Below are 13,472 nucleotides of genomic sequence, written 5' to 3'. Positions count from 1 at the left end.
TTCTTCACTGCGGGATATTCAGCACTTAATCTGATCCCTTTTTCTTTTTTTTTTCTTAGAAGAAATTTTTATTAACAAGAGAAAAAAAAATCAGTATAATTCTCTTTTTATTTTAATTTTATTCTGATGAAGTAACTTTATTTTATCTTTAAAAAAAACATGAAAACAAATCTGAGTCAAAGGAAACATCTGTTTCTAAAAGCAGTTTTAAATAAAGGGAAAAGTAAAAACATCTGCATTTCCAATGAACAAAATAAAGAAATGCAAGTTGGAAGAAACTGATAAATCAATCTTGACAGCTGTGGAAATGCTCTACTCATTTGTCCCCATTTTTTCCCCCTCCAGTTTGACCATAAATTAGCCACACCCTTTTGAAATTGAAACTACCAAGTGGGATACAAAATGAATTCTATCCCTTTTGAGGCTTCTTTTTATTTGATGTAAATCAATCTCTTTTGTTTTTTATTAGATATTAATTGCTATTTTTTTTTATTATTTGAAAGCTAGTTTTTATTTTTAAATTGTATTTAGTTGTTAGCTTGTTTTTTAATCATTAGTTGTTAGCTTATTAAAAATATATATTGTTATTTCTATAATATAGATAATTATTTTAATTAATGAAATTTCTTAAGATGGGACATTTTTAAATTCACCCCATCATAATCTACGATCAAAACTGAACTAAATTTATTGTAATTAATTAATTTTCGGAAATTAACAGTTTAATTGAATTATCGTAATATATGGGCGCCATATTGAAATTTCCGAACGCGATCCGAAATTCGGCAAATTCATTAAAAAAAAATAAGAAAGAAAAACGTTACCAGAGTAAACATTACGAATTAGGCTCGTTATTTTGGAAAATTTTTGCTAAACATCTGATTTTGAATAAATCCACCATGATCAAAAAATTCTCACTTGTGGGATGGGATAAAAAAATTCTACATATAGGCCGCATCGGCGTACAGGCCGCGCATCGTGACAGCCCAACTTTTAAACACGTATAGGCCGCGGCCTATTTATCGGAAATTACTGTAGTTTGAACTATTTATAGAAACAAAAATCCAAAACTTTACATATGAAACATACTTTATATTCTTTCTCTTTTTAGCATATAATAATTTACAAATTTAAACTACAAATAAAGTAGGACAATCATTACTCAAATTAAAATCGCATGTTTCAGCCAGCAGAAAAAAGAACATCTTAACTACACCCTTGAGTATTGCAAAGGTTAGTTGATGCTAATTATTATTTTCCCATGCAAATATGAAAAAATTTGTATTTAATAAAAATGCGTAAAATAATTTGTCATACTATTTGAAAATACACAAATTGTTCTTGTTTTGAACCAAATTGAAGAAAAAATGATTAATCAAAAAATTTGTAGCATTGCGGAACTATTTTATTAGTCTACATTTCTAAATAGTCCTTCAAAAAGTGGATGGAAGAAAGAAAAATATTTGAATGCATTTTTAAAATACATATAAAATGTTCTTATTTTTAATAGTTTTTTATTAATTATTTCATCAATTATTTTTACCTTCATTGTGAATGCTCTTGTTGCATGACATTTTTGAAATCTATTAAGAAAAAAATTCCATATTTTGAAAACTTTTTTTCTATAAAATAAATTACATTTGAGTTTGGTGATTGTGTTTGAAATAGAGATGCAATCTAAATAAAAATAAAGCTGAAGTCATTTTCTAGACTAAATTATAAGTTTTAAAACTCACGATTGTAACAATAAATATTGATGGCATGCAAAACTTTTAGGTACTTGTGTGTGCTTTAAATTTTTAATTATTTCTAAGAAATATTCAATAAATTGATTTCAGGTTTATTTTTTTTACTTGCATCCCCAATGAAAAAAAGAAAAAAAGCATTGTTATAATATAATAATTTAATAACATTTAATTAAATATAATAAACATATAATACAACTTTAAATCATACAAATAAAAAACTACAAGTAGGCACATTCAGACAAAATTGTTAGCTCTAATAGTTTGAAAATGTAGGATTCATAGGCACATGTAGAAATGAACGTAATTCACGAGGTTCTTGATTAAACTCGGAAGCTGCATCATCATTGCTTTTATTCAAAACCACAATTTTTAAATCCTTGTGAAGATATAATTTACCAGCTTTAGAAGAAGCAAACCTATAAAAGATAATTGTGTTCTTTGTCTTTAAAATTGTGCCATGAAAACAAGCATGCATTAGGATCAAGTACAATTAAATAAAAAGAATTTTTTTTTCCACACTTCAAATCGCATAAAATCACTTTCTAAAACTATATTAGAAATAAAAGTACTTTACAGCACGAGTCATAACGAAATTACTTTCCAGCTTAAAAACTTGGGGGACAAAATTGTCCCTTCTCATTATCTTATAAATTTAGTCTCAAAATCTATATCATAACAACCCACCCACATAAATGGTACGTTTTTAAAATATTTTAGTAAGCATAAATTTCAGGACGTAAAATAGTTATTTTATATAAAAGTGTGCTTGCAAGATTTAAAATTGAGATAGGTGTTTTTATGTAAATAATTTACATAGTTTAATTTGAACTCTAAGAAAACTACAAATAACGTAATTACCCAAAATCTTCTACAAATCTAGACTGTAAAACAATTTCTTAGTTTATCTATAGTTTTATATTAAGTTGAACGAATACATTAATTCTATTTTTAGGGCTTGCATAGAGCTGAAAATAATTACCAAGTGTTTTTAAAATTAAGAAGAAGAATAGAACTATTGTAGCTTGTTATGAATATTTTATTAATTTATTAGTGCATAAGATAGAAGTGAAATCTACAGTTTTGAAATTTTATTTGGAAAGTGAAAGCTAACAAAAGTAAATTTCCACCTTGTCTATAAAAAGAATTGAATAATTCAAAACTATTTAAAGCGTAACTGTGAATAGATCCAATCCCCTAGCGCCAGTTTATTGCCATTACTGACAAATTTACAATATAATAATTGCTTTTAATGGAATTCTCTTTTATTCCTTTTTATGCTAACATTGAGAGGTGACTATGGTGACATTGAGATTGATTGTCAATACCACCTAATCAATAACAATAGTAACATTGAGATTGATTAGGTGGCAGAGCTCAGAACTGCAATGTCAGACTCACACATTTTGTTTTGCTTATTTGATAAATCATCTATAGTTTTATTTCAAGTTAACAATTAAAAGCATTGACATTAGTAGACTGTTTTTTTTATTAAATGCCTTAGTCTCTCTCGCTGTTTTCAAATTTTTTTTTCTCAAAAAAAGTTACAAGTGATGAAAGTTACAAGTGACATATCACTGAATGAGATGGCAGCTGACCTGGCAAATTATGCTCTGCAAAAATGAACAGATTTTTGTTTTGAATTCTGGCAGATTATATTTATCTCAGAATAACTCAACATCTGAGTTTGGTATGGTGTGATACTTCAGAAAGGGTGGCATTCAAAAAAGGTAAAATATGATTTATAAGATGTTTTTCTAGATACTAGACTGCCGTGAAAATTTTTTAAAAAAATTTCCTCTGAAGGCAGCAACATTGGAAAGCATTGTTAAAAATGTTAGAAAATTTTGAAAGAAACTTTTAAATACATAGTACTATTTGTATTTATATACCAGATATAGGAATCAGATCATAATTTTTGAACAACAGCAATTGTACAAAAATATGTTATTAACTTAATTACCTTGGCCTTTGCACAATATGCATATTGATTTCATATAAAGTATAGGTATAATTTTCGAGCACTGATGTAATAACTTTTGAAAAATTATATGAATTATATACAGATTTAAAATGGATGTCAACTAAAATTAAGGATAAGCATTAAATATTATTATATTTATTTATTATTCATTTATTTTGTTTTATTATTCATGTTTATCATTGTAAATTCTCATCTTCTTTTGTTTTCAAACTGGAAATTGTTTCATATCCTTTTGTTGATCAATAAATTTTCTCCCTGGATGCCCCCGCTAGGGGGCGGGATGGGGCTGAGCTTTGAATACAGATTTAAAATGTCTAAGAATAACCTCCAACAGCTGCACTTTTACACAACCTGTAGAAATTTCTGAAACAATATTTAAAGTTCTTTTTTTAAATGATATTCATTTTTGAAGTCTGGGTTTTCTTAATATCCAACATTCTTAAATCTCGTTTCTTTAGTAAATTTTGAGATTTCGTAGGTTGCAAGACTAAATCATTTACCATACTCATTGCTTCTTAAATTAAAATTTTGCTAAAAGGACAAGGTTTAATGAAAATCTAAGACATAAAAAAAACCTTAATCTTAGAATTAAAGAGCACTCTGAAAAAGAAGTTTAAAAGTTGTTTTTGAAACCTTTACAACTGAGTGTTAAAGTGCAGGTGGTTACTTCTAAACAAAAACGGGTATAAAGTTTTATAATATTTTCATGATTTATTAGATCAAACCTGGAAATTAATTGCAGCACCTTATAAAATGCTCAATAGTAACAGTAGTAGATGCTCAAGGAATAAAAATATTTAATATTGCTTTTGCTAAAGAAAAAATTCATGCTCCAGATAATGAACTTTTATAGGGCTACAAATACCCCATTTTAAAAACTCAGATTATAATTTTTCAAAATATGCTAACATTTTCGATGGCTGTCATACTGATAAAAGCTGCTTTTTTTATTACATTACATTAGCATTAGACTTTTATGTGCATTGGATTGCATTGGATTTTTTTTTTACTTTCTAATTCTTTATTTTAAGATAATAGTCTTGTTCCTTATCTACTATATGTGGAAAAAGACAAGAGTAGAACTCATCTGTGAAGTGTTAGTATAATTTGGGCTATTGTGATAAATTTCATTCCTTGACTGAAATTATAACAAATCACTGAGTACGAAATGTTTCAACTGAAAAAAAGTCAAAACTGAACAGTGGCTTATTTTTATGGTATAAATATTTAAAAAACTTAAATGTAGTAAATATGACACATATTCTTCTTATTATAATATTAGGTTAATAATTTGTAAAGTAATATTTAAAAAGAATGAAGGATACAAAATTTATAGACAGTTGTGGCATTATTATATCTTAGAAAAATCTCAAGAAATCTAATATATTTTGATTGATTTAAAATACTTCCAATTGAAAAGCAAATTATTACCTTAAATGTAAGATAAATCTCAACCACTTTGAAGATGATGGACAATCTTCCGCTGAGCCTATTGGCATAAAGTAAGTCTTTTGCCGTATAAACGTATGGCAAGAAGGTGGCATGTCACTCAAATCATAATTCAAAACAAACATTTTGACAACTGTTTCAGATGGGTTGAATAGTGTCTGAAAGAAATTGAGAACAACTTTATAGACAAAGCCACTGTATTTTATGTAATGTACAGAGATGTAAATTTTTTAATTGCAAAAATTTTGCTTAATTTTAATTTAATATTTGAGAAAAGCATTGATAAACTCACTACCTTTCTAAAATTGCAATTTTTAAACAATTAATTTTTCGCGAAATTAAATTGAAAATTAAAAATATAGATCGATATTTTTTTGTCAAGATTCTAAAATCTATATTTAACCCTCTGACTGCTCCATTTTTGGACCGAAGCCGCTTTAAAAATTTGCTTTACACTACGCGCTTTCCGCCCTTACGAAATCGCTTTACACTGCGCGCTTTCAAATACAGCAATTTAAAGGACAACTAACGACATCTGTTGGTCGAAACGTAAATTAAACGTCTAATACCGCTGAAACGGGGAATAAACGGGATGCGCTAATCAATAAAGGAAGAAAAACACATGCCCGCGGAAATCGCGGGATGAGCAGATTTTGCTACAATTCAGTTACCCGCGGGAAATCGCGGGATAATCAGTCAGAGGGTTAAAGAGAGTTTTTAACATTTTCTTGGCGTTTATTATATGGGGTAATATAGATATATATATATATACACACTACCCTACAATAATGGAAGATACACTTTCAGCTTTTGACATTTTAAATTTATCAAGAAATATTTAAAGGATTATTTTGTAACTTTCAAGGTAATTAGTACATGTGTTTTTTCATACTTAGCAATAAGATTTAAAGCTTTCAGAGGTTTGGGAGACCAACAATAAATTGCGAAAGAAAATTAATATTTTTGAACACCCAATGGCAGAAAAACAAGCAATAAGCTTGTACCTAGTATTAATTACTTTAGTTGCTATTTTTAATAACTGCATAAAATTTCATAAACTCGGGTAAATATTTATGAAGATATAATTATTTTTTTAAAAAATGAAATTTTTTGCTTTTACTTTATAAATATTCAAAGGAACCAAACGATGTTTTCGGAACAATTTAAAATTAATAACAAAATTACTTATTTAAAAAATTTTAAAAAAATCGTTCAAAACTATGCAAAATATAAGTATTTAAAGTAGTCCTTTTATACTGCACATGCGTGGAAAAATATTTAAAAACATTTTTCTTAATTTTGTAGTGGTATTTGGCAACCAATGAAAAAATTTTGACTTAAATATCTTAGAAAATTAAAAAAAATTTCAAGCAATTTTTGCACTTTTGGAAGAAAAAAAACAAAATGATCAGGGGTTTTCCTGAAATTTCAGTTTGTACTATTATACAAAATTTATTAAAAAATGAGACTGACATTGTGGGGATCATCCCCCATAAAAGTATGTTTTTGTTCCCATGTATTCTTTCCTTATACTACTACAGTTTGGATCCTGGACGATTATTGTAAGGTATCACATTTTATTAATATTTTATTTTGCACAAAATAAAATTTGCGGAAAACCAATGATTGTTTCGAGCTTTCTTTTAAAAAGTACAAAAACTACTTAAAAAATTGCTTGAAGCTTTTTAAATTTTTAAGATATTTAAATTAAACTTTTTTCATTAGTTGTCAAATAAGATCCCCTACAAAATTAAGAAAAACTTAATTTAAATTTCTTCTGCATATGAATAGTATAAAAGAACTACCTTAAATGCATATATCTTGTGCAGTTTCAAGCGAATTTATTTTTAGTTTTAAATAAATAATTTCGTAATTAATTTTAAATTGCTCCAAAAATACTGTTTGATTCCATTGAATATTTGTAAATTTATAGCCAAAAACGTTTTTTATAAAAATGTCCATATCTTCATAAATATGTACTCCAGGTTTACGAAATTTAATGTGGTTATTTCAATGAATAACTTAAGTAATCAATACAAGTTACAAGCTTATTGCTCAATTTCTGGCATAGAGTGATCAAAAGTACTTGTTCTCTTTCGTAATTTAATGTCAGTCTCCCTAACCTTTAAAAGCTTTAAATCTTATTGCTAAGTATTAAAAATCACATGAATTAAACATCTCTAAAGTTATAAAATAATCCTTTAAGTATTTCTTCTGTTGTATTTACAAAAATATTTTTTTAGAATTTTAAAAGTTTCGAAATAAGATAATAGTTAAAATTAAAGTGAAGAAAAAAAATATTACTTTTTCCACGATAAAATGAAAAACTTAAAACTATTTTAACTAAGCATGCATAGAACACAAATAGGTTTTTCAAATAATGAAGTACAAAGAGCGCAGAAACAGATGATTAACACTGAAAACAGTTTAAAAACCTAGAAAACACATTAACATAAAGAATACTAATTATCATATATTTAGGACAAGGATTTCCAAAGCACAAGACGTGGCACCTTCTTATACCATGCAGAGAGATGAAGAGCGCTGTTAGGTGCTCATTATATTTAGTTTTAATAAATTTTTTGATATTTTTAAAAAACTAGCAATCCATTCTAAATGTAAAATCTAGGAATTTAACAACTTATCAGTTGAACAATATTTCCAATGGTTGCTGTTTTCATCCAAAAATTAATGTCAAGTAAAAAATTTAAAAAGCTGTACGAAGCATTCTAAAATTCAAATTAATATACTCTGAACAGTAAGTTCAACACACATAATATACAACACCAAAAATAATTCCAAAAGCATATGAAAGCTATTTTTCTCCTATTGACATTCTAACTAACCAACATTTTCCTAGTAATTATAATTAAAGTCGTCATTAGAATTTTAAATGTAAATAGCATTAATTATGCTTATATTCTTAACACTTTTTCTGTTTTTAGTAATGTTACAAATATGAAATATATAAAAAAAATTATATTGCATATAGTATTATATTGCATAACATCCCCCAATGGTACCATAATTCATGGAAGAGTTCAAATATACAAGTGGAGGTAACATTGTTTAAAGAAAGTTTTAAGTTCCACTTCATTGTCAGAACTTTAATTAGTAATGTAGTGAAAATTTAACAACCATAATTATGTCTGCATACTGGGAAATAAAACAGAATACAGTGAAATAAAAAGTATGCAATATTTTCCCAAAGTAATTTGGAGAAATACTGTTTGAGTGCAAGCTACAACCTCATGAATTTATGAAATTTTGCAGTTATCTAATTTGCATAGTAAAGATACTCTTACAAAAAAAAAATTGATTTTTATATCAAAACTTAGATCAGAATACATAAAGTAATATCAACCTGACTAAATATGAGAAAACTTATTCATGTTACTAACTCATATTTCTGGGCAAAGGGAAGCAAGCAATATATTTTATGTTAATGTACTAGATAATTTTTTCATTAAAACTTTTAATATTTTATATCTTTACATAGAATGTTAACCAGTAATAAAGCAGAAAATAGTATTCTTTTCTTATTCTGAATTTAAAATATCTCATATAAAATATTACATTCCATTCCTTTACAATTAGGGCAAGACAAATTTTATCGTGTTTAAATGACACTCACAATGCAATTTGTTATTTTCAAAAATGTGGCTATGATTTAGGGCAATATTATATGATTTTTAATATAACATAAAAAATAAAGATAAAATTAAAATAAATCCAACCCATAATCAAAAAAAAGTATTTTTGCAAACGGAATACAATTAAAATATAAAATCTGTGCACACGCTAAACAAATACTATTTTAACTTTTGAAAGCAATTAAATGCATGTAATGACAATTAGCTTATAATTTGTCTTATAAAAATAAAAAAATAAAAACTATCGTAAATATGATCATTTTTACTACACATGTAAAAAAGAAAAAAAAAAAAAAACTAAATTTGAAACGAATCTTTACTAATTTTAAAAAAACACTCACCACTTGTATTGCTCCTTTTTTTGGCACATAATATTCAACATCATGAAATTTCACATTTGCCTAATAATACAAATATGATTATTTATTTTAAATTAAAAAAATTATTTTAAAATACAAAAGATGGAAAGCATAAATACCCTACCATATATGGAGAATGTAAATTATCCATCGCATAAAATGAAACATCAGCTGGCAAAGTGATATGATTAGGGCAAAAACTACCACTTGCTCCTATTTCAGTATGAAAACCTTCAACATTACTTACAGGAAGAAGACAACCTTTAAGAATAGATTCCTGGAAGACAGATAATTTAAATAACAACATATTAGTTTACGTTAAGATGAAACCAAAAGAAAATAGTCATAAATTTTTATTACAGTAAAAAATTGAGGGGAAAACATACAGAAAAAGAACATATATAATTTTTTAAGTTTTCAAAAAGATAAAATTCGAAAATTTCTAAAAAGAAATTTAAAATTTGTTGTTAAAATACAACTATTGAATTAGAGTATCTACATGAAACTACTTAATTCAATAATTTCACTATCTGTGAAACTAACGAAAAACAACAAAATTGAAATAAAGGAAAAACAGAAATTATTAGAAAATTTAAATGCTGAGAAACTACGTAAGAGAATTTATTTTAAGGAAAATTATTTAGCTAAAACTAAAAATACAGTTTAATCTCAATTTAAAAACCTCTACTTAACGACAGTCTAGATTACAACAGTATGTTTTGGTCCCAGCTCTTGAAGGTAACTGTTTCTCTTTTTAAAGACAAAATTTTTTTAAGGTGTAGAAATTGTTTTAACTTTTTATCTCAAAGAGGTAGACTTTTTATGACAGAAAACAAGTTTGGTTAACATTTTGAGGAAGATAAGGAAGATGACATACTAAAGGATTTCTTTAACTGTGATGGCAATATTTTAACAACTGATAAAGAGATGTGGTGGAAATTTATTAAGAAACTATAAATGAAAATGATGAAACAGAAAGTGACAATGAAAATTAATCACCTTTGCATTCATATACAGAGTAACTAATGCTTCTGATGTTTAAGATATACAGTATGTCCCACTTAGATAAAGTCACTTTGATTTTGTGCTATAATTCTATGCAAAGAAACCCAAAGTGAATCAAACATACTTATTAAGAAAATCTAAATCAACTACATATTTATAAGGAGTAATTCCTCTATTTTCCACTCGGACAGAAAATAAAAGTTGAATAAATAAAAAAGGCGAAAAAAGTGCCCCCTAGAAATAAAGCAACTTTTGATTATAACCAAAATGTCAGCCACATTTACATAAGACTTGAAATATGTGATGTTGCTTACCATTTACCATTACCTGGATTGCAAAGCAGCAATATTATGCCAGGTTTCAATGATGGTATTCTTCAATCTGCCGCAGACTGAAACTCCATCATTTTGTAATATATAGCTCCATTGAGTATAGCCCCCTCATTTTTTTTAGAGAATTGAAGTTAAGGGAAAGGATATGACACTCATGCCAAGAACCTGTTATCCAAAAACCACCATTGTAAAAAGTTTTTGATACAAATTGAGTCAATGTCCCATACAGACAGCAATATCCTATGGATATCCAAACACATATATTATGTATCCAAATATACAGTGGATATACGGATATGTTAGACTTCTTACAAATATCTAAACAAGTCCAAGTCAATGGATCTGGATATCTCTGCGATATCATTTATGGATATCTGTATGATAAGTACCTAAGTTAGATATTATAGAAGTATCCGGACATTACAGTTATAGATACGAATATTTTGGATATTTACTATTGATGTGTCTTAGATATGGATATTAGGGCATTTATAGAATGCCTAAGAGATATTTTAAATTATATTTAATATCAGGCGCTGATCCAGTTTTTGGATATCTCAGAGATTTAAGTATTAGAGTTGCCAGAGTGTAAGTACTAAGTTAAGTACTAGAGTGCAAATTGTAAAATTATAAATAGAGAATTTATTATAAATAACGAACTACTGTTATTTTTACTTTTAATTTAGACTTTAATCCAATATTATAACTGGTGACTGTAATTATTTTTTTATTTACATTTTTAATGTAAACAAACTCAGGAATTAAATCATGTTTTGATGGTTCTTTTATTTTATTTAAGGGTATTTAGTTTCCTTTCATTTGTATATTATGCAAATTTATGACCTTAGTATGCCATTTCTTATTAATTATTTAAAACAAATACTATTCCGAATTTTTACTCGCCCACATTGAATTTCAACATATGTTGTCAACTTCTGAACCTCGTATTTGGCATTGCTTTTAGTTTTTACTTCAATATTAAATGTAATTCAAGAACTCAACATAACAAGCTTGCATCTATTTTAAAAAAGTATGAAATAATAAAAGTATTAAGCAGTCATCAGACTATAAGTATTGACAGTAATTCTATTCCTTTTCTTTTCAAAATCATATTTCATATACTAGTACATTATGTTGTAAAAATTAATTTTTACCTGCTTATGAAAAGTTAATATCCTACTTTTTATGAATTATTATTTACAATTATTCGAAATGTCTTTTTGTAGATTATCTATAAATTGTGAATTTTCCATTATTTCTCACATATTTTCTGTTTAAATTTAGTTGAATCTGTAGATTTATGACTGTTAATCTTTACATTTATGACTCATTATACAGTATTATCATATTGCATAATAAATTGATTTTATTATGCAATATATTCAATACTATGCAATATTTTTTTAGTTAATCTTAGTACTAAATTCAACGTTTCATTATTTTAAACCATTATGCTTAAAACTAAAAAAAAAAAATTTTTGTTACAAATTTTTTTTATTAATAATTTTAAAAAGGATTTATTATAAATGTTTACCTACTAATTATAACAAATGAAAATATAATTATATTTTGCTTATTTACTATACCGCCAAAACAAAGTGAAAAAAATTTTTTTAGATAATTTAAAAGTATTTAGTAAAAAATTAAATATTTTCCTGATTATATTGATATCTTCTTAACTTTTTTATCTAGTTTTATATCATAAATTTTAATAACTTTTTTGCTCTTGTATTAAAGTTTTGCTAAGGTTATACTTTGATTTAAAATATTATGCTAAGTTACTAAGCATATTATTATTCACCTGAAGTGAGTTTAATATGGTTGAAGGTACAGGAAATTCTATATGATATTGCAGCATATTTACCAGTAAACAAATTTTCTGTCGTCACACAATTCCCACCTAGATAGGTAGCATATAGATTTACAATCCAGTGCTGAAACTATTTAGTCCATCATTGTAAAAAAATTATTGCAGTTATAGATAAATTTGTTATACAGTAAATATATTGATTAAAATTATAAATAACTCTAGCCTTGTAGTTTTTACATAATTTTGTCTGATTCTATGATAAAATATTTCCTTGAAAATAGAAAAATTTATTGATTAGAACCTTACTCTGCACTCTATAGTTTTCAAAATTGAACAAAACTACATAAGTTTTAAGAAAGAAAAAAAAACATTGCTAATTGAAGAAAATTAACCTAGTATGAACCTAGTAGTTTATTTCAATGTAAAGAATTTTTGTCATAAGAACTTTTTACTTTACACTTCCACAACTCTCCAATTTCTTTTCATTTATAAATTATGAAAAGTTTGTGAAAAATTAAATTTTTAGATAAAAATTGTTATAAAATTTTTTATTTTATAAATCTGTTCTGCAAAATACAATTATCTAATATTAGGAGTTTATTTATGTTCTGCATTCTGTAATGTTTGACGTAATTTCATTCATAAAATTATGGGATGTAAAGCTAAAATTTACTCCTTATATTAAATCAATAAATTTAGTAGAATCAAGTTTTTGAAGGATTAAGATAACTCTCCAATATCCATTAAGAGCATCTTTGAGATATCCACATAATGTATACAAGTGATATCTGGAAGAAGTCCCTTAGATATCAGTGTTATGCGCTGAATATCTGATGGATACCTGTGATAAGACACATGTATCCATCTGATGTCTCTAGGATATACAGCAGATATCACAACATCCAAATATCTATTGGACATCACACAGGTGCGATCCCTACATTTCTGACAAATCTTTCATGGATATTCAAATATCTGTTGGATTTGGGACTATACAGTTTCTCTGTATATATCTCAAATATCTCAAAGATGTTTGGGAGATATTTGTGGTTGTGTGAGATCTTGCTAAAAATTTTGGTTTGGGCCCCCAATTCTCTCTTCGAACAGCAGGCAACAGGTTTCTAAACAGCAGGTT

At 26.5% G+C, this 13,472-nt stretch overlaps 1 protein-coding gene across 4 annotated transcripts in view; it reads right to left on the bottom strand.

The window, feature by feature from the left end:
- Positions 1-1,885: 1,885 nt before the first annotated feature.
- Positions 1,886-13,472, bottom strand: part of LOC107440075 (atos homolog protein A) — a 54,387-nt gene continuing 42,800 nt past the window's right edge. For all 4 annotated transcript variants that reach the window (XR_015430525.1, XM_016052861.4, XM_016052862.4 and 1 more), the window contains 4 exons: positions 9,315-9,467; positions 9,173-9,232; positions 5,161-5,336; positions 1,886-2,164 (listed from right to left, as the gene is read on the bottom strand). Coding sequence is in view for 3 of the 4 variants with exons in the window: in XM_016052861.4 (XP_015908347.2) it covers positions 2,002-2,164; positions 5,161-5,336; positions 9,173-9,232; positions 9,315-9,467 (552 nt within the window). In the remaining variant the exon portion in view is untranslated. The remainder of the gene's footprint in view (positions 2,165-5,160; positions 5,337-9,172; positions 9,233-9,314; positions 9,468-13,472) is intronic.

This window comes from Parasteatoda tepidariorum, chromosome 11, assembly GCF_982258835.1.
Source record: "Parasteatoda tepidariorum strain Cologne lab strain chromosome 11, Ptep-v5.0, whole genome shotgun sequence".
In the NCBI taxonomy this organism is placed as follows: domain Eukaryota; kingdom Metazoa; phylum Arthropoda; class Arachnida; order Araneae; family Theridiidae; genus Parasteatoda; species Parasteatoda tepidariorum.
Note: the sequence above shows the minus strand (reverse complement) of the source record. Positions and strands in the feature narration are given on the sequence as shown.